The 22218-nt window shown below is 35.4% G+C and overlaps 1 protein-coding gene across 2 annotated transcripts in view; it reads left to right on the top strand.

Annotated features, from left to right (window-relative positions):
* LOC128221894 (cytoplasmic aconitate hydratase-like) overlaps window positions 1-21913 on the top strand; it is a 34638-nt gene extending 12725 nt beyond the window's left edge. The window contains exons 4-23 of one of the 2 annotated variants that reach the window (XM_052930547.1): window positions 490-627; window positions 3507-3677; window positions 5920-5989; window positions 6642-6825; window positions 7618-7757; window positions 8426-8597; window positions 8951-9051; window positions 9916-10044; window positions 10490-10637; window positions 11089-11224; window positions 11817-11901; window positions 12888-13044; window positions 13748-13812; window positions 14310-14369; window positions 15074-15178; window positions 15529-15671; window positions 15946-16093; window positions 16848-16970; window positions 18746-18931; window positions 20530-21913. In XM_052930547.1, the coding sequence (XP_052786507.1) occupies window positions 490-627; window positions 3507-3677; window positions 5920-5989; window positions 6642-6825; window positions 7618-7757; window positions 8426-8597; window positions 8951-9051; window positions 9916-10044; window positions 10490-10637; window positions 11089-11224; window positions 11817-11901; window positions 12888-13044; window positions 13748-13812; window positions 14310-14369; window positions 15074-15178; window positions 15529-15671; window positions 15946-16093; window positions 16848-16970; window positions 18746-18931; window positions 20530-20649 (2581 nt within the window). In that variant the 3' untranslated portion in view covers window positions 20650-21913. The remainder of the gene's footprint in view (window positions 1-489; window positions 628-3506; window positions 3678-5919; window positions 5990-6641; window positions 6826-7617; window positions 7758-8425; window positions 8598-8950; window positions 9052-9915; window positions 10045-10489; window positions 10638-11088; window positions 11225-11816; window positions 11902-12887; window positions 13045-13747; window positions 13813-14309; window positions 14370-15073; window positions 15179-15528; window positions 15672-15945; window positions 16094-16847; window positions 16971-18745; window positions 18932-20529) is intronic. The other variant, XM_052930548.1, reaches the window with a different exon arrangement.
* Window positions 21914-22218: the final 305 nt, after the last annotated feature.

The following is a 22218-nucleotide window of genomic DNA, read 5'->3' as shown; positions in this document are numbered from 1 at the left end:
ATAATGACAAGTTTTGCATCATTTGAACCACCATGGTTTCACAAGAAACAAAGTTTGGCATGAAATATATCAAAATATGATGATCATTTTGATTGAAAGTTTTTATTTGAGTGTTTTGTTGAAAAAATAGGAATTATTAAATACTTCTGATTTTTCAACACAATACCAGGGTCAGGTCTTGATAGTCTGATGAATAAACATTTATCAATTTGGTCTGGCCTTATTGTTATGTTTTTGTCTTAATAACTTGTGCATTTCCTGGATTCAAGGATGATTTTATTCTGCTTGACTTGGCTGTTTTTTGTTAGAGAATTATACTAGAAAGATGAAGACTTGTCCCTATTCATGGTGACCTGTTTCTATAACAATGTTTCTACATTTATTTACCTGTTTCTATAACAATATGTTTCTACATTTATTTACCTGTTTCTATAACAATATGTTTCTACATGTATTGTTTCTGTTTATTGTATCAAATTTCCTTTATAGTGGAGTACCTGCAGTTGTGGACTTTGCCGCCATGAGGGATGCAGTACAGCGTTTAGGGGGAGATCCAGAGAAAATCAACCCTGTCTGCCCCGCGGATCTTGTAATAGACCATTCCATTCAAGTGGATGTTTCTAGGAGGTGAGTTGTGGTCCTTGATTTTGTAGATTTGTAGAAATGATGTCCCACGATAAACTCCATCTCCTCCTCAAATCTTGTAATGGACCAATCCATTCAAGTGAATATTTCTAGGAGGTGAGATGTGGTCCTTTATTTTGTACATTTGTAGAAATAAGTCCCACAATAAACTCTGTCCACCCTCAAATCTTGTTATAGAGGTATCTATTCAAGTAGATTTTTCTAGGAGGTAAGTTGTGGTCTTTGATTATGTAGATTTGTAGAACTAAGGTCCTATGATAGACTACGTCTCCTCCTTAAATCTTGTAATAGATCAATCTATTATAGTGGATTTTTCTAGCAGATTTGTAGACCTTGATATTAAAGATTGATATAAATTCCCCTGGATGTGAAGGGTAGTCCTTGAATTTATACAATATTGAAATGAATTTCCCTGATATATTTTTTAAGAATATTTCTTTGTATTATTTCTCATAACTTATTTCCTTTTTTTTATCTTTATCATTTGATCATTAATTTTATATAGACTGTCGTAAACAAGACAATAGAAATCTGTACAGTCTAGAAGATATCTTTGTCCAACTGATTCTTGGTATATATAACATTTTAAGTGTTGAAAATAATGAATATGCTAGAAGAAGACATGTTTTTGTTTTTAAGTACATTCCCCATGTATACATCCAAATATGTACTCTAGAGCCAGAAGTTATAATCATATCAATTTCATTATAATCCGTGTTCTCTCTCTCTCAATATATATATATGAATAAATGTAACAGACATCTTACATAGTTACTTTTTAAGAAAAAAGGTTAGTTATTGGTAATGCCATAATTCGAGGGGTGAAAGCAAAAAGGTTATATCTGCTTCTTTATTTAATGTCACTTAGAACCTTTTCCAATCCACCCCATCCTCATCGCCATCATCATTGTCAACATTATCATCTTCGTCTTTATTTTCATATTATTATTATCATATTATTATCTTCATCAACCATGTCATCAACATCATCATCGTCATTGTCGTCGTCATCATTGTTATAATCATCATCAACATCGTCATCGTCATCATCATCATCATCATCCTTTCCACCTTGTCTCCGTTCATAAAAAGAGTAGTAATGGCTTTATTTAAAACGTGGATGGCATATGTTTACAAGATGGTCAACATGTACAAGGTTACATCTTCAGTTGTGTAGGTGGTAAGACGGTCAATTGTCTTTGCATGTAGTCATCTTTACATGAGTTGTACTGTGTGAATTACATAAGGCCAAGAAAAGTCATTGTTTGTTTCTGTTTATTTAACCCACATACCAAATTCTTATTATGCTCCCCTTCAAAGAAGAGGGGTATATTGCTTTGCACATTTCGGTCGTTCCGTAGGTCGGTCAGTAGACCAAAGCTTGTCCAAGTGATTACTTAATTCCTGGATGTATGGTCACCAAACTTGACATGAAGGTTGGGCATGACCAGTAGATGACCCCTATTGATTATAGGGGTTATCAGGTCAAAGGTCAAGGTCACAGTGACCTTTTATGGTAAAAGGGAATTTAAAGCTTGTCCAAGCGATCCCTCAACAATACCTTGATCAATGGTCATCAAACTTGACATGGAGGCTGGGCCTGACCAGTAGATGACCCCTATTGATTTTAGGGATCATTAGGTCAAAGGTCAAGGTCACAGTGACCGTGAATGATAAAGAGTTGTCCGAGTGATAACTTATCAATGCCTGCACCCATGGCCCTCAAACTTGACTTGGAGGTTTGGCTTGACCAGTAGATGACCCCTAATAATTTTGGGGGTCATCGGGCCAAAGGTCAAGGTCACAGTGACCTTGAAGGCAAACTTAACTATTCATTGACCTATGGTCATCAAACTTGACATGAAGGTTGGCCCTGACTAGTAGATGACCCCTTTTGATTTTGGGGGTCATTGGGCCAAAGTTCAAGGTCACAGTGACCTTTAATGCGAAAAGTTAACAAATCTCCCGACAATATCTCAACAATGCCTGGAACTATGATCATCAAACTTGACATGAAGGCTGGGCCTGACCAGTAGATGACCCCTATTGATTTAAGGAGTCATCGGGTCAAAGGTCAAGTTCACAGTGACCTTGAATGCAATAATGTTCTTCAAACTCAACAATGCCTGCACCCATGGCCCTCAAACTTGACTTGGGGTTTGGGCCTGACCTGTAGATGACCCCTTTTGATTTTAGGGGTCATCGGGTCAAAGGTCAAGGTCACAGTGACCTTGAACGCAAAAAGCTTGTCTGTGTGATAACTTGACAATGCCTGCACCCACGACCTTCATTCTTGACATTTAGGTTTTGGGTGACCAGTTGACTCCTATGGATTTTGAGGTCAAAGGTCACGATCATAACTCATATTCATCATTAGAATTTCGTCATATTTACTTATTCCTTGCTGCGAAGAGAATACATTTTTATCTGCAAATATCATTCATCATTTGAACATGATTAAAAACTGTACCTAATATCCTCACACTTTGAATGGTCATTATCTTAAAACTGCCTCAAAGGCATCCAATGTCAATGACAAACCAGCTGTCTTTTCGGTCCATGCAAATTTCATTCAATTGTCCAAATAAACCTGACAACATGGCGCTGGGGGGGGGGGGGGGGGGCATAATGTTTGACAAACATCTCTTGTTGAATTAGTTTTTCTCTTACTTCTATTACTGCTCATTTTGATAAGCAGTCAGAATTTTTACAGTCTTATAATGGGAGTTATAGAGCAAATGACCTTATATACGTGTACCACATTATTCATGAAAAAAAAACCCATTATTTAAAAGGTTATGGAAACAAGCAATGCTTTTGTCAGGCCTAAATCAAAGACAAATTGCCTTTTTTGTTTTCAGCATTTTACTTAATACTCCCAACCCAGGAGGAGGTAAAGTTTCATGTAAAAGGTCACCTGCTACTAGTTCCTTGAAGGTGAAAGGTCAACCTACACCAAGTTGTGAAAAATGCCAAGGTCAAGGACCAATCTCAGATAAAGTGTGTCCATTTCATGGCCATATTACTACAGGGTTGGTACTTTCGTAAAAAACATTATGTCATAAAAACTACAAAGATTTTTCATTTACTATTCATAAAATGCACACATTTTGCATTTGGTATTATTCAGTTGTAAAATTTTCAGGTTTGGTTTAATTAAGTTGTAAAGACTTCAGGTTTGGTAATCTTAAGTTTCTACGATTTTGAATATGGTAGTCTAAAGTTACAAATATTTGAATGTGATGTTTTAAAGTTACAAAGTTTTGAATGTGATGTTCTAAAGTTACAAAGATTTTGAATTTGGTTTTCTAAAGTTACAAAGATTTTGAAATTGGTTTTCTAAAGTTACAAAGATTTTGAATTTGGTTTTCTAAAGTTACAAAGATTTTGAATTTGATTTTCAAAATTGTCAAATATTTTGAATTTGATATTCTACAGTTGCAAATATTTTGAATTTGATTTTCAAAATTCTGAATTTGGTATTCTAAAGTTGCAAATATTTTGAATTTGATTTTCAAAGATTTTGAATTTGGTATTCTAAAGTTGCAAATATTTTGAATTTGATATTCTAAAGTGGTTAAGACTTTGAATGAAATCATTGAAAGTTTTGTGAGAATTGCATGTTTTGTATTTTGAGAACATTATTTGCATTTTACCAAGAACTTCTTTTGTATTTAGAATCTATTGGATTACAGAGCCAATCAATTATAATCTAAAATACAAAAAAAAATCAACAACAAAAATATCGTAAGATCAAGATTTTCAGTTAAAATGTTACTCCATGTTCCAAATTAAAAATGTTTTAATTCAAAAATTAAAAATCACTTTCTGGACTGACAAAATCATATTTTTGATTAAAAACAAGCTCTCCACACATTTGTTGTTTGATGGGCACTTGCTTTGTCTTGTACTGTATTGAAATGTAACTGCAACAGGTTCAAATATTTTTTTCCTATCTTTTAAAAAAATCTAATATGGAATTTTTGTGTGCACATATTCACATTATATGTAACTTGGAAATATTCATTTTGCTGATCCCAGCATTAATTTCAGAATTATGTACTCATTACTTTTATAAAAAAAACGAGCAAAAGTTTAACTGTTCAATGTACATGGAAGAGTGAAAATCACTTTATCTGGGATAGGTTTTGATTCTTACATTAATACATAGTGGGCCATGTTAACAACATTCATATCATGTGACTGCTTTTACAAGTCAATATTTCTGAGTACTACTAGTTGTAATGTCTGTTTCAAAACATACAACTTTATTTATTTACAAAGTCTTTAATTTTGCAAGTCAAACTTTCAGCCTGATTGGTAACACTTGCTAAACCTCTAACTGACATTCTTGATGTTACAATATATTGTGCTACTGCTTCTCTCATTGAGAAGTCAAGATGACCCGACCCCCTATGTCCCTTGTAACTGTTATTTTTCAGATTCGGCTTTGTGTTCATCTTTCTTTCCAGCTAAACCAAATGTTTTGATTTTTTTTTTTTTGATGGCATTTTGCTTAAAGCATATTATACTATCATGATAACAGATGAAAGTCTGTAGGCCAATAATTTGTTAAACATAAATATCTCTGGACTGTGAATGTTATTTTGACGTAAGCTTTTTTAGCTAAACTAATCAATTAGTTTATTATCTTTAAGCTTAAAGTTATTTTGACGTAAGCTTTTTTAGCTAAACTAATCAATTAGTTTATTATCTTTAAGCTTAAAGTTAGTTATTTAAATCATTTCAATGTGTTTAGCTTATATGCACTACCTCATTTATTTTTAATGCTTTAAGCTTATATGAGCTAAATCAGTTAATTATTTTGATGTTTTAAGTTTGTTAATTATTTCAATGTGCATAGCTTATATGCGCTAAATTAGTTATTTTTAATGTTCAAAGCTTATTAGAGCTAATTAAGTGAATTATATCAACGTCTTTTCTTACCCACATTGTGTTGAACTGCTGATCAAGGCCCTAGGCCACTACGTTTAGTTATATAATGAATGTGAAATCAGAAAGCATTTTTGTGTAATAGGGGTTTATGGGTAGGTCATTTGTTTTTCTAAAGAAAACCAGCACTTTGTCATAGCCTTTGTGTTGTTGTTGCGCCAAAAGACTTGACAATAATTAAAAACAAACCATTCAAGATATTGATATGAAACTTTGGGTTCAAAAACTTCTGCAGTTATCCCCCTTGTCCAACTGAACATGTCAGACAAGCTTTTTCTCACCCTACCTATCTCTCATTTCTCTACTTGTTCTAATTTTCAGTGCTGATTCCCTGGAGAAAAACCAGATGCTGGAGTTTGAAAGAAATAAGGAACGATTTGTGTTTTTGAAGGTTAGTATGCATGATTATATGTTCTAATGTAAGAGATTGACAGTGGTCAGGTGGTAGAGGTGTCTGCCTCTAATCCAAGAGGTTGTGGATTCGATCCCTGTCAAGTAAAAAGTGGACAAGTGGTACAGGCATCCGCCTTTCACCCAAGAGGTTGTGGATTTAATCCCTACTAGGGTGAGAGTGGCCAAGTGGTACAGGTATTCGCCTCTTATCAAGAGGTTGCTCTTACCCAATAGGTTGTGGATTTAAACCCTGTCAGGTGAGAGTGGCCAAGTTGTATTGTTGTCAGCCTCCCATTCAAGAGGTTGCTTGCTTGAACTCAAACAGGGTGATAGTGGTCTAGTGGTGTAGTTGTCCGCCTCCCACACAAGAGGTTACTGGCCTTGAAACTAACCATGGTAAGAGAGGGTGTATGCCCATCTTTTGACCAAGAGGTAAGAGGTTGTCACCATGAGGAGAACTTTATAATAGTCTCTCAAAAAACACACACACTAGTATTGCTTTCTACCCAGGTAACGGACTCGAGAGTGATTCTATCAGCTGTCAGCTTTCATCAAAAATGAGCTTAAAGAAAAAGAAATTGCTATTTACCCAAAACTAAAACATTATTTAAAAAAATACCGCTACCAAATACACAACTTTTCTTTTCCAGTGGGGAGCAAAAGCCTTGAAGAACATGTTGATAGTTCCACCCGGGTCAGGCATTGTGCACCAGGTGAACCTGGAGTACCTTGCCCGCGTTGTGTTTTCCGAGGGCGGACTTCTATACCCTGACTCCCTTGTAGGGACAGACTCCCATACCACTATGATCAACGGCCTTGGAATAGTGGGATGGGGTGAGTGTTACCAGCAGATAAAGTTTTCCGTAGTCTTATTTAAAGGGGCAAATATGAGGTTGATGCAATTTTTTTTTTTTTTTTATTTGAATGCATTATTATGTTACCCTCATGTTTAATGTTAAAAAATAAATAAATTATGATTTTTGTATAGATAAAAAAGAATCAGCTTTATTTTGGTGCTGTTTTAACTGAGGAATTGTGGCCATGTAGCTGTTAATTAAAAAAAACATAAATTTATGAAGGCTAATATTTTACAAATCATATGTTTTTTTTGTATTATTTTGATCATTAAAGTCAAATAAGTTAACAAAATTATGTAAATATACATGTCTCAATGTAGGGCTTGTTTATAAAACAATTTTGAATCAACCTATACTGTGCCCTTTAAAATGAAACTGTATGACAGTCAGATCTTGGCAAATTTTAATGATCAGTTCCATGTATATGATGTGTCAGGACAACTTCTATGCAACAATAAAAGATGGTCTCGGAATTGTCAGCTAGGGTAATGTTTGAACAATTTTGTACAGATTTAGATTAGCAGTTCTTATCTGCAGGAAAATGACACTTGGGTCTACTTTTACTTGTGAGAACCTGTAAAAACAATAACAAAATGGTGATTGGAACAAAGATACATTGCATTACTTTGGGATGATTTTGGCTGAACTGAGGGTGAAATTGAAGTTGTAAGTTAAATGGGACGTTCCAATCACATTTATCATGTATAGAGTGTATAGACACAGATTGTAGGTTGAGTCCATTTCCAAATGTATATCTGAACTGTTCCAGGTGTAGGGGGTATTGAAGCGGAGGCGGTCATGTTGGGTCAGTCCATTTCAATGGTGCTACCAGAAGTGGTCGGGTACAAGCTGACCAGCGTTCCACACCCTCTAACAACATCCACAGACATCGTCCTTACTATTACTAAGGTTAGACAATCAATCAAGTGTTGAATACACATAGCACCAAGCCTTACTAGTCAATCATGATATAATATTTTAATACTCAACATTTGTTTGCCAACTTTAATGCAACCATTAACAGCTGTAAGTGGGCAATATTTCAGCGATTTTGTTTAGCTTGTTTGCTTCGGAAGAATAAAGTGAGGTTTTTATCATAGGATTTTGTTTGTGTTGAAGTTTTGTATCGCTCAGTTTAATACATTACTTGGAAGTCCCTGAATAAACTTTATCCATATGACAAAATGACAAATTACACCTTTATGAAAGATATCTCACTGTGGCAGAAGTATTTGTAGAGCCCTTAACAAACTGAGAAAAATGGACAAAAATGAAAAATGGTTTGGGTTTCCAATTGCACTGTTCTTGTATGGTCATAGAATAACAATAACAGGGCATTTCACCAGTATCCAGTCTGTTAGTATTACTGAGTAAGCACATATCTAGTGGCTCAAATATTGTTTAAGTTATGCCTTGTGTTGATTAAAAAAAACACCCACAATGCATCAGATTAGCATCGACACCTGCTTTGGAAGCTTTTTAACAAAGAGGGCACAATTTGTTTGAAATAATTTATTAAAAAGCTTTAACATCTACCTTTTTGATTTTATTATTGATATAAGTCTTTTTTATTTCAGCATTTAAGGTCAGTGGGTGTGGTCGGCAAGTTTGTGGAGTTTTTCGGCCCTGGAGTCTCAGCATTGTCTATTGCCGATCGAGCAACCATCTCCAACATGTGCCCGGAATACGGTGCAACAGTTGGATTCTTTCCCGTGGACGAGAAAAGCTTGCAGTATTTACGGCAGACAGGTCCGTTAGTATTTTAAACTGTCTATATTCTGAAGTCAGAATAAGACATTAGATATAAAACAAGCAGTTTCTTTATCATTTTAGATTTCATCACTTCTGTTCATACATTTACTGAATTAAGAATGTTTATGTGAACATTGTTCATTATATAAAAAATATAAGTATGAAAAAATACATGCCATAAGCATTTTACAATAATCATAATGAAACTTGTCAGTTTTAAGAAATGATAGGATATTTGCTGTATGAAGCCTTGTTATAGAGGCTATAGCTGTATGTCTTGTAACTTTCAAATCAACGTACAAGTCTATAGAAAAACAGAATGACTATCTATGCAAAACATGATATTTCAGGGCGTGACGAAAGCAAGATTGCCCAAATAGAAGCATACTTGAGAGCCAATGGGATGTTCAGGAACTACAACAACGAAGCCCAGGACCCCGTGTTCACTCAGGTATGGTCTTACTTACTTGTCTGTAAGGGTATTGGGATATCCTTGGTCTTGTTGTCATTGGCGCTGAGGGTGTGCAAAAAAAATCATAATGGCCATAACTCAAAAATACTGCTCAAAATGTTCAGATGAAACTTGGCACACAGGTTCCCAGAATATATAGCAAGGCCATAAACTGTGGCTTAAATAGTTGTTACAGCCTTTGTGCAACTGACAAAACAGAGGTAAGAGTTGGCATTCACTAGTTAGTATTGTTTATAACATGTCTGTTTGTGGAATTGAGGTATTTCCACATAATAGGAAATCACCCAACACATCTTGATGATGTCATTAGCGGTCTTGATGTCATGGTTGCAAAATCTTGTTCGCTATAACTTGAAAACTGTTAAAGAGATATTTCCATGAAATCTGGTACACATGTTAACTTTGACAGTACCTACATGAACTTTATTCCGAATTAATATTTTTGTTATGCCCCTTGATGGACTAAAACCAAGCAAGTGTTATAGTCTGCTTGCAGTGCTCATTAGGTACAGATAACAATTTCCAGTCACATGACCCTTGCTGGAATTATATTTAAGATTGGAGGAAAATATCTACACTATTTAAGATGTTGTTTTATTTTGTTGGGAAACATAACTAATAAAAAAGGAAGGTACTTTTTAAGTATCAGATTTAACAGGATGTTGAACCACACTGATTTAAATATTCAATATTACCAACCAATGAAAAAATATAAAACTGTGATGAAGCCCTGGACAATCAATCATACACATGGCCTGGTTTCAATCTATCCTTTTAATAAACAAGATTCACCAAGGGCAACCTTATGCAGATTTGAGCTTCATGTGAATTGTTTTATTACAGGTGATTGAGCTTGATCTGTCATCTGTGACGCCGTGTTGCTCCGGTCCCAAACGACCACACGATCGTGTGTCTGTTACCGACATGAAGACTGATTTCGGGGAATGTCTCAATACCAGAGCTGGCTTTAAAGTGAGTAATGAGTAATCTTTATGACAAGGCTGGCTTTAAATTAAAGAAAGTCTCAATGACAGGATTGACTTAAAGTATATTTGTCTCAGTGGCAGGGCTGCCTTAAAGTGAGTATGTCCCAATGGCAGGGCTGCCTTAAAGTGAGTATGTCCCAATGGCAGGGCTGCCTTAAAGTGAGTATGTCCCAATGGCAGGGCTGGCTTTGATTTGTCTTTAATTTGTAAAACATATTGTAGATTTTTAAATTTTGGAAAGTGTTTTTTTTTGCAAATATTCATGATTTCACCATATCACAATTTTTGAATTGAAGCTGAATGATTTGTCTTGAATATTGTAGCCATTCCTATGACCAGGGTGTTTCCATTAATTATTAAGCACTATGTTGCATAATTACAGCCCATTCAGCATGCCTGTTTTCGATACAAGAATAATGTACTTTTTCAAGGGATTTGGTATACCTGCGGACAAGCAAGCGTCAACCGTGCCATTTGTCTATGATGGTCAGGAGTATACACTGCGTCATGGTTCAGTGGTGATTGCGGCCATCACCAGCTGTACCAACACCAGTAATCCTACAGTCATGCTTGGAGCGGGTATGTGCATTTATTTTATGATGTTTTGAGAGTGTTCATTCTGATGTTTTTCACTATTCAAATTTTTTCGCCTCTTGCTTTCATGCTGTCCAAAATACCAGTTTTGAGTGATTATGTGGTAATTAGTGTGAGTTTGGCTTGTTTTATATACTTATGTGCTTGCTTTGTCAGCTTTGTGCAAACTTTGATTTCCCCATTCCCGAATCTGCTCAAGATTATTTTCATGAAAATTAGTATGCACGTTTATTCAATATTCATGTTTGTAAGAGTTGCATATCTCTTAGGCTGAAATTAATACCCCTTGGTTAAAAAGTAAGAGTATATTCACATCTCTTAATTAGTTTTTATTATGTCTTGTATAATTATTAAGCTGGTTGAAAGTTAAACAAAATCTGCTTCTATTCTTGATGTGAGTTTGTCCATTTTTACATTCACCCCTTGTTTTTCTCAGGTCTCCTTGCAAAGAAGGCTGTAGAGGCAGGGCTACGAGTGAGTCCATACATTAAAACTAGTCTTTCACCGGGAAGTGGGGTGGTCACATACTACCTGCGAGAAAGCGGAGTGACGCCATTTTTGGAGAAACTTGGGTGAGCTAATATTTGTTACTTGTTAAGTTAAATATATAATAATTTACAAGCTCTTCTGCCAAACATAGAATTATGATTTCCAGAATTTATAAATTAAAATTAGTCTTTCACTAGGAATTGAGTGGTCACTCAGATACTATAGTCTAAGCCCACACCTAGTGTCGGAGGTGGACAACTTTACCACTAGGCCACTCCCACCCTAGAGGGGTTTGGGCCCAATGTTAAATGTGGGATGTTGACATCTATTATTGATTTTGAGGTCAAGGTCACAACTCATATTTGTAATTAAATTACCTGATATTGGTCATTTAAAATTATGTCATATTTACTTATTCTCTACTGCTTAGAGGATACATGTTTATTTGCAAATATCAGTTTTCATCTGAACATGATTAAAAGCTGTACCTACTATCCTCACACTTTGAATGGTCGTAATCTTAAAACTGGTCCATGCATATTTCATTCAACTGTTCAAATATTCCTGACAACATGGCGCTCAGGGGGGCATAATGTTTGACAAACATCTCTTGTTAGATTGTTTTTGTTTTTTTTGTTTTTTTCAAAAAATTACACCGTTCAACAATATTTGCAGGTTTGACATAGTTGGGTATGGATGTATGACATGTATAGGCAACAGTGGTCCCTTGCCCGAGCCTGTTGGTGAAGCCATTGAGAAGGTAAGGGGTTTTGTTTACTGTGTAGGCTGTTATCAATGATGGTGTAGTGAGTACCAGATACTGTTCTAAATTTTATTTAAATCTAAAATACTAAATTAATTCATATGTATGCATACCAAACACTTCATCTTCAAAGGCCCCTTACAAAGACCCCTTGTATTTTTACAGCCCTTTACAAAGGCACCTTGTAAATCTACAACCCCTCAGTACCAAAAACTCCCTAAATAATCTCTGATACCACGTACCTAAAAGGGCAAATTCAATCTACCGTAATGAAAATAATTGTGAGTTGAATATAAGTGTTCAGCTTGGGTTTACGAATATTTAAAATTGTTTCATTAGCACACTGAAAAGCATTAAATGATGCTGTATATTTTACCTCTTAAAGGGCATAGAATAGAATATTCAAGTTTTACACAACTATATTTACATTTACCTTGTCAATTGTAGAGACAAATTTGACTTTTATGTTATGTGTGCAAGGGGTTATGACGTTAGTGTTTATTTCAAAATTGCAATCTGATTGGAGGAGTGGGACATCATTTGACCTTTGATCTACAATGTTACAAATATCAGCTATTTTTTTATACAAACATGTTGTTGATGATTATCTCTCTTTAACAATAAATACTCAACTGCAGAAGATTTTACCCTTTAAATTGTGATACATAACTATTTAGAATGTAATTATAAGGACTGATCACATTTTTTGTGTGTGTTTATGCCGTATGATCCCTGGAAGGCACTCTTGCAAATGTCTCGAGAAGCGTTAGTGCTTCATGGAATTTGCTCATGTGCCCTCGTGTGATCAAACAGCATAAAATAACACAGAAAATGTAAACAATTCTTAGATGATCAACTATGAACCTACTCCACTTATTCCAATATAACATTTGTCTGTCCCCACACAATGCATTGTGAAGCAGTTATATTCCATATCTTTTCAATATCATGAAATAACACTGGTCATTATGAATCTTCTACAGGGCGACCTTGTAGCATGTGGTGTATTATCTGGTAACCGGAACTTCGAAGGACGTATTCATCCATTGACGCGAGCAAATTACTTGGCCAGTCCCCCATTAGTCATTGCGTACGCTCTTGCTGGTCGTGTTGACATAGATTTTGAATCCGAGCCACTTGGTAAGTCAATAAACAGTCGAACCCTGTCAGCTTGAACTCCCAGGGACCGGTGAAAATTCCTTGAGCCTTGGGGAATTTGAGCCAAGCTAAAATGCTTACTTTTAGTATTAAAAAATCGGTGCTTTACATCCATTTCTAGCCAACAAGGAAATGGAGCTGACGGGGTTCGTCTGTAGTACATATGTAGTGTTTGTTAACTGTGATAATATGATGTTGATAGAATATTTTTGAAAATGTATCATTTTCCATTGAATTAAGTGGTATTTTATTTTGATTTCCTTAGATTATATGTTTATTAAAATAATGATTATTTGAAGGAAGATACACTTTTTTATGCTGCAATTAAAAGCTTTTGTTATATGCTTGGTATATTTTAACGCTTTTCATCGGTCTAGAGGCTGTCTTATGACAAACCATAAAGAAAGTTTTTTTTACTGCCAATAAGTTATTTTCTGTAAACAAATTTGCACATGTTGAAGTATTCAAGTCATTTGTTTTGTACACATTGATAAAACAGGCAACCAGCAGCAACTCAACAAAATTAAAATCATTGTTAATGACTGAAGTCATTTCTTGAGCATTGTGTCTTTTGGCTTAATTAATCAAAATATTATGTTGAGAGTTTTCAGAAAAATGATGACCAAATGCATATTATAACTACATATACATTGGTAAAATTGTTAATATTGTTAATTTGTTTCAGGAACCAATGCAGAGGGTAAACCCGTGTTCTTGAGGGATATTTGGCCTTCCAGGGAAGAAATACATGTAAGACTCTTTGTCAATGGTAGAATATTTCAAATGGAAATGAAAATATTTTACTTAGATTTTAAAAAGGTGTTTTATATGGGGCTGTTGATTTGCAGAAAATTTGGCCTTCAAGGGAATGGAACAGAATCTGATGGAAACACATTTAATTTAGCGTCAAAGTAACAACATTCCTTGTGTAAGAGCAAACGATTATTTCTTGACAAATAATTCTAATTATTTTCTTGTGTGTGTTTGTTTTTTTTTCGAAGAAGAAAATTTAGATATTAGCCTTTGGGTTGTTGTTGATTTCGCTAACCTCATTGTCACACATGACTCGTATGAAAATTGTTACACATGTAGCCAGAGACAATGCGCACAAGTTTAGCATGGCCAATAACTCTTGCTGTATTTCTTGCCTTTAAGAATAGACCAGTGTTGGTATCCACTTGCATTGTTTTTTGTTTTTATTCTACAATGATTTGTTGTAATATTTCACCTCTTATTTTGATTGGCAGACTGTGGAAGAAGAGTTTGTCATTCCTTCCATGTTCAATGAGGTCTACTCAAGAATTCAGGTAAACTTGACTTTCATACTGTATGAACTGCAAAAAGGTTATGATGTCATTGTTTATTTCAATTTTGCGCTCTGATTGGTTAAGCGCTACATCTTTAAGCCAATGAAATACATCATTATAACCTTTTAAAAGAAACCAAAATAATATAGAAACTTTAGGCATCCAACATTCACAAAATTGATGATACATTACATGGTCCCATTCAAGTTGGCTCAAACCAACAATCACTTGGATCAGATACAGAAACTAAATCCCATTTAAAACATTGTATAAGTAAATATAGCATACACTGTTTTTGTTACTTTTTTATGACCTGATGATGCCTTTAATTTTGACTCCGTTATTTAAACTTTAACATTTTTAGTTTGTTAAGAACAAAATGGTTTTGTTTTATGTGACAAATTTCAATATTGCAAACCAGGCCTGCCTAATTGTAATGCACAACAGAATTGGAAGATCTATTGTTTAAATGTAATGTAGATATTATGTTCAATTTTATGCTTTTAGAATCTGTGGTTTGTACACCCTTGTCTCATACTGTAATGTCTGGACAACATTGCATCTATTGTAGTAGACTTATGTGTATTTAGAGATTTCTGTATGGTCTATTGCTGCTTTAAGCCTTGCATTTATCTGACAAAGATGTTAACAGTACAATATAACATGTGAAATACTGTACTGAGTGTTCCGTTTCCTCACTTCAGAAAGGCAATGAACGCTGGAATAAACTGGACGCTCCGGAAGGAATGTTGTACCCCTGGGATGATAAGTCCACCTACATTCAAGATCCCCCTTTCTTCCAAACCATGGTGAGTGAGTTCAGTGAGGATGGAGTAGGGGGGAGAGTGAGCAAGAGGGTGTAGTGGTTGAGGAAAAACAGGGGGTGGGGAGGAGGACAGTATGGGCCAGTTGGACAGAAACTCTACAATTGGAATATCTTAACAGTTAGCGATGTCCACAGGGTACAAAAATTTGTTAGACTGTGGGTTGAAAAATCCTCCGAACATTTTAAAGTGGTAGACCTTACATGTAAAACTACCCTTTTTGTCAAACTATGACGGCAGTTTTAGATTAACCGCCAGTTGAAATCTCCTGGTCTTCCTGATGAGGTGAGAGGGGAGTGGTATTTTAACTGTAGGTGTTTCTTCATTTAATACAGACGAAAGACCTTCCCAAGATCCAGGGTATACGAGACGCATACGTTCTGTTGAATTTCGCGGACTCCGTTACCACTGATCATATCTCGCCCGCTGGAAGTATTGCCCGGAATAGCCCAGCAGCCCGATACTTAGCAGGGAGAGGGTAAGTAGTAATGTGTTTTGGTGCTTATTGATAGTTATCGCTGCCCTTTCTGAGAATCGTAAAGTATGTTGATATTCAGTTACACCATTCATTGAGGACACCAATGCCTTGGCCTTCACTTTTGAACTCTTGCCTTCTATAAAAATATATATCTAACTTATTCTGAATTTTTGTTGTTATTACATAGCAAAGTATCACAATCATACAGTTGATATACATTTTTCACATGTATAATGTAACTATTATGTTTTCACTTCGTTGATTCTTTTTCCAGCCTGACCCCACGTGAGTTCAACTCGTACGGTTCCAGACGGGGGAATGATGCGGTGATGGCACGAGGCACTTTTGCAAATATACGTCTCGTGAACAAGTTTTTGGCCAAGCCAGGCGCAAGAACGCTCTATCTGCCTGCTAATGAAGAGGCAAGTTCTATGTTTTAAAGGCATTAGATTGGGCATATTCTTTAAAGTGTCATGTGGAACTTGATGTGGGCTCATAATCCTGCAAAGCATCCAAATATGTTATTTAAGATAGCTTGCTAGAACAGCTCATTAATGAACGATTGCCTATGAAATGCTGAAACTGAGCTTGCTAGAACAGCTCATTAATGAACGATTGCCTATGAAATGCTGAAACTGAGCTTGCTAGAACAGCTCATTAATGAACGATTGCCTATGAAATGCTGAAACTGAGCTTGCTAGAACAGCTCATTAATGAACGATTGCCTATGAAATGCTGAAACTGAGCTTGCTAGAACAGCTCATTAATGAACGATTGCCTATGAAATGCTGAAACTGAGCTTGCTAGAACTGCTCATTAATGAACGATTGCCTATGAAATGCTGAAACTGAGCTTGCTAGAACAGCTCATTAATGAACGATTGCCTATGAAATGCTGAAACTGAGCTTGCTAGAACAGCTCATTAATGAACGATTGCCTATGAAATGCTGAAACTGACTGTTCAAAGCCATTTTTGGGGAGTAAAAATTGACTGCCTTAACAGAGCAAAAGTGCATTACAATCATGCTTTGTTTTGAAAAAAAAATAGTAAGAAAATTTCTTTACTTGTGCAGAAAGAAGCCAAGCAAGTTTACAAATTGAAGAATATAGTCTTTTTCGTCCTCCTTTTAGCTATCAACTTAAAATTGGAATAAATGTTTTATCTGTTTCTTTCAGATGGACATTTTTGATGCTGCGGAAAGGTACAAGTCTGAGGGAAAGCAGGTTGTTATTCTGGCAGGGAAGGAATATGGGTCAGGTTCTTCCAGGGACTGGGCTGCCAAGGGGCCCTGGATGCTGGTAAGTGTAGGAGTGGGGGAGGGGAGGGCAGGGAAGGAATATGGGTCAGGTTCTTCCAGGGACTGGGCCGCCAAGAGCTGGATGCTGGTAAGTGTAGGGGTGGGGAAGGGGAGGGAGTTTGACGTGATGGGGCAGGGAAGGAATATGGGTCAGATTCTTCCAGGGACTGGGCTGCTACGGGGCCCTGGATGCTGGTAAGTGTAGGAGTGGAAAAGTGGGGGTGATGTGTATATTACACTATGGTATATAGATGTTCTTGATGATTTGAATGTAAATATAAACAGCAGTTACAATAATGGCAGCATTTTTAGCTCGACTATTCGAAGAATAAGGAGAGCTATACTACTCACCCAAGCGTCGGCGTCGCCGTCACCCCTTGGGTAAGGTTTTGCGTGCAAGCACACATAGGTAAATATCTCGGCAACTACTTGAGGTATTGCATTGAGACTTGATACAATGGTACTCAACCATCCAACCTACTAAATTAATCAAGTTAAATAACTATAGTTTGCATTTAATGCAAATAATAGGCCTTTATTATTTGACTTAGAAATTTTGATTAACGTTTTGCGTGCAAGCACACATAGGTTAATATTTCAGCCACTGCTTGAGGTATTACATAAAAACTTGATACAATGGTACTCAACCATCCAACCTACTAAATTACCAAGTTAGATAACTCTAGTTTGCATTTAATGCAAATAATTGCCATTTATTATTCGACTTAGAAATTCTGGTTAAGGTTTTGCGTGTAAGCACACATAAGTTAATATCTCAGCAACTACTTGAGGTATTGCATTGAGACTTTATACAATGGTACTCAACCATCCAACCTACTAAATTAATCAAGTTAGATAATTCTAGTTTGCATTTAATGCAAAATAATTGCCCTTTATTATTAGACTTAGAAATTCTGGTTAAGGTCTTGCATGTTAGCACACATGGATAATCTCTCAGCAACTACTTGTTGTATTGCATTGAGACTTTATACAATGGTATTCAACCACCCAACCTAATTGAATAACCAAGTAAGATAACTGTATTTTGCAAATAATGGCCCTTTATTATTACACTTAAAAATTCTGGTTAAAATTTTGCATGTAACCACATTTATGTTAATATCTCAGCACATCATGTATTGCATTGAAATCTAATCTAACAGCGATCCATGCATGTTTCGCCAAAACTTTTCAATCCTTACACTGAAAAGCGGCGGAATAGTCGAGCGCGCTGTCTCTGTGACAGCTCTTGTTAACAATGAAACTAAAGTTGTCATCATTTAAATGTTTAATTATTAGGGTTGTTTTGGTTAGAATCAATATACTTTGGAACAAAATTATTGTTTTTGTCAATAAAAATTTTCTATCAAGGAGTAGTTAAATGACAAGCTTTCGAGAGGCCTATTAAATTTCTTTATTCATTAAATAATTATGACCAAATTAATGAACTCTCTGAGCTTGATAAACCCCCTTTCATGTCCCTTCTAAAAGGAGCAAGCAAACCTCACTATTTTCATTTAAGTTTAAATAGTGTATTTTTCTCCTTAAGAATTTTTAGGCTTTTAAAGGAACTTTAATTCAAGACAGTCATGATCAACTTTGTTTTCCTTTATAAAATCAAGCTTAAAAAATTTGGCTGAATGAAATATAATACTTAAACAGATTACAATTAAGATATTTTAAGAAGTTGGGGCGTGAGTTTATGCTTATCTTTTTTCATAAATCATCTCAATTTTACGATTTATTATGTATTTTCTCTGTTTTTCTGTTTCTCAGGGTGTTAAAGCAGTGATTGCCGAGAGCTACGAGAGAATCCACCGTAGTAACCTGGTGGGGATGGGTATTATACCATTCCAGTACAAGGAGGGGGAGAATGCAACCTCCCTAGGTCTGACGGGAAGGGAGACAATCACAGTGGAACTGCCACAAAACTTGCAGCCTGGACAACTAGTCACTGTGCAGGTCAGTTCAAAGATGGGAGGAATGTTATAACTGTTTTATGGAAAGGGGAGAATGTAATGTCTCTTGAATATATGGTAAGGCAGACCATAATATAAAAAATACTAACCAGTGTTTTAGTTTAAAGAGAAGTAAACTTGAGACTATGGTTGTTACAACAACTTAATAATAAGAAGGGGCGTAGCTAGGCCATTTTGAATATTACGTCTAAGCTATGAAGTCAAGGACCCTCTTGACTCTCAAAATATTGCCTCTGTTTATCAACTTTTGGCAATAATTTTCTTTGACTAATACAACTGAAACTATGCACGTATCTATGTCATTGTTGCTAGCTACACCCCAGTTTGATTGCAGTTTTCGCTAGCTACGCCCCAGTTGATTGCAGTTTTCACTAGCTACGTCCCAGTTGATAGTTACTGTAGTTTTCACTAGCTACTCCCCAGTTGATAGTTATTTTCTCTATATATGCATCAGTTGATAGTAGTTTTCACTAGCTACTCCCCAGTTGATAGTTATTTTCTCTATATATGCATCAGTTGATAGTAGTTTTTACTAGCTACTCCCCAGTTGATAGTTATTTTCTCTATATATGCATCAGTTGATAGTAGTTTTTACTAGCTACTCCCCAGTTGATAGTTATTTTCTCTATATATGCATCAGTTGATAGTAGTTTTCACTAGCTACTCCCCAGTTGATAGTTATTTTCTCTATATATGCATCAGTTGATAGTAGTTTTCACTAGCTACTCCCCAGTTGATAGTTATTTTCTCTATATATGCATCAGTTGATAGTAGTTTTCACTAGCTACTCCCCAGTTGATAGTTATTTTCTCTATATATGCATCAGTTGATAGTAGTTTTCACTAGCTACTCCCCAGTTGATAGTTATTTTCTCTAGTTAATTTCTCTAGAAATTTCTCTAGCTACGCCCCAGTTGATTGCAGTTATTGCTAGCTATGCCCTGTTGATTGCAGTTTTCGCTAGCTACGCCCAGTTGATAGTAGTTTTCGCTTGCTATGCCCCAGTTGATTGCAGTTATTGCTAGCTATGCCCTGTTGATTGCAGTTTTCGCTAGCTACGCCCAGTTGATATTAGTTTTCGCTTGCTATGCCCCAGTTGATTGCAGTTTTTGCTAGCTATTCCTCTGTTGATATTTGTTTTTGCTAGCTACGCCTCAGTTGATTGCAGTTTTTGCTAGCTACGCCCCTGTTGATAGTAGTTTTCACAAGCTAGACCCCAGTTCCTTGTAGGGCTAACTAACAAAAGAATATTTTGTACAATAGCCTTTTCTTATTGATTTTTCATTTGAGTACAATGTAGTTACAATATATCATTTGAAACAAATATAAGGCTTTATTGGTTATTTTAGGCCATGTAGTAAGTAAAACTTTTAATTTAGTTTGTGACATTAGCTTTTCACTTAAATAAAAATCTTAATCTCAGGATATTTTATCACTGCTCATTTATAAGATAGCCCGGCCCCTAGGTGAATATGATTTTGAGTTTCTCTGTTTTGCTGTTTCCTAGTACATATTACTCTATAGTTAAAAATAAACAGTCTGACAATTAATGTCAATGCCAATTCTTGTGTATATGTTTCAGGCGAGTGGGGGAAAGTCATTCCAAGTGATAACACGTTTCGACACAGAAGTGGAACTGGTCTATTTCCGAAATGGGGGCATTCTGAACTACATGGTTCGCAAAATGTTGAATAATGCATAGAAATGTTGGATAGTGCAAAAATAGGTTGAACATGGCATTAAAAAAATGGACAATACCTGAGGAAACAGACCAACTTTGAAAGAAATATAAAAGGAATTTGTTTAGAATGATATGGTGTGAAAATTATTGAAAAGTGCCCATAAAAAATCAGGTGAACTTCAAACTGAAATTAAAGGAACTGCGTGAATGTATGTGAAATTAAAGAAACTGCGTGAATGTATGTGAAATTAAAGAAACTGCGTGAATGTATGTGAAATTAAAGGAACTGCGTGAATGTATGTGCTGAATGGTAGTTTAGATTGTTATTTAATTAGAAAGGTCAGAAAATAATGTTCAAGCTTTTTTTTATGAATGTGATTAAGTGAGAGTTATTTGTTCATGAGGAACATCACAAATCAATCTTAATAGTTGACTGAAAACAACTTTATAAATGTAATAGTAGATTAAACCTTTGTTTACCTTTGTTTTAAAGGAACTCGTTTACAGTTAAAAGGTCAAATACCCCAATTTGAACTCCATCATGAAAACTGTTGGAGAGTTCCTTTAAAATTTAATCATGTAAATGAAGTGTTATTTCGCGTTCAAATTGGTGGATTCCCTATAGAAAATATAGACAATTTGATTAGTGGTCTATTACCTTTTGTGGGCTTGCAAATTGCAATATTTCTGGAAAATGCCCTTTCTAAGTCTCAATTCTTACAGCGAATAATAAATTTACTCCTTTCTAAAGTCCTTACCTCATAAGAGAAACGTAAAACCAATTTTCGCCAATCTTCTGCCATCTCCTTCAGTGCTACAACATACACAATGTGTTTTTGCAAAGTAACATTTTGTTATATCTAATAGGAATGAATGTTCAATAGGTTAGTAATAGTATGTGGTTTGGATGTTAATTCACATTTTGTAAGTATTAAGTCCATGTGTATCTGTGATTTAACATGTAAGTTCAGTGTTTCATACAGTGTGCCATGTTTGTTAAAGAGTGTAAGAGTGAATTAAAATAGTTGAAAATACAAATTTCTGCTGTAATGAATATTAATTTATTTACTAGTATTAATGTTTATTTCTTTTGCCAACCTATAGAAGCCAGGTGATCTGTTTATCATAATTAAAGTTATACTAGAAACAGGTATTTATTGATTAAAAAATAGATTTTGGTGCTATTTTCACCCTCATCATGTGCATAGTTTGATACAGTTGTGTCAAGAGAATAACATGATTGTGCAAATGTCAGTAGTTAGATATATAAAATGCATAAAACTGATGTTTTGTTTTATAGAATTATATATCACCAAAGCCACACACCTAGAAATGCTTGCAAGAACATTTTCTTGGCCGCTACTAAAAATAAACATTCAAGATATTCACTTGTTTTCTGAGACAATAGGCAGAAATAGATCAAGACCCATAACTCTGGCATTACTAATTGTGGAGTTATTGCCCCTTTTTCTAATGAAAAACAACAGGAGGGCTGTGGTGTTCACTCGGTCACGCTCTTCTTTTTAAACATGTTCAACAGAATATGATGTAAATTGTTGACATCAATAACAACTTAGTAAAGCAACAATT

The sequence above is a fragment of the Mya arenaria genome, chromosome 16 (genome assembly GCF_026914265.1).
Source record: "Mya arenaria isolate MELC-2E11 chromosome 16, ASM2691426v1".
In the NCBI taxonomy this organism is placed as follows: Eukaryota; Metazoa; Mollusca; class Bivalvia; order Myida; family Myidae; genus Mya; species Mya arenaria.
Note: the sequence above shows the minus strand (reverse complement) of the source record. Positions and strands in the feature narration are given on the sequence as shown.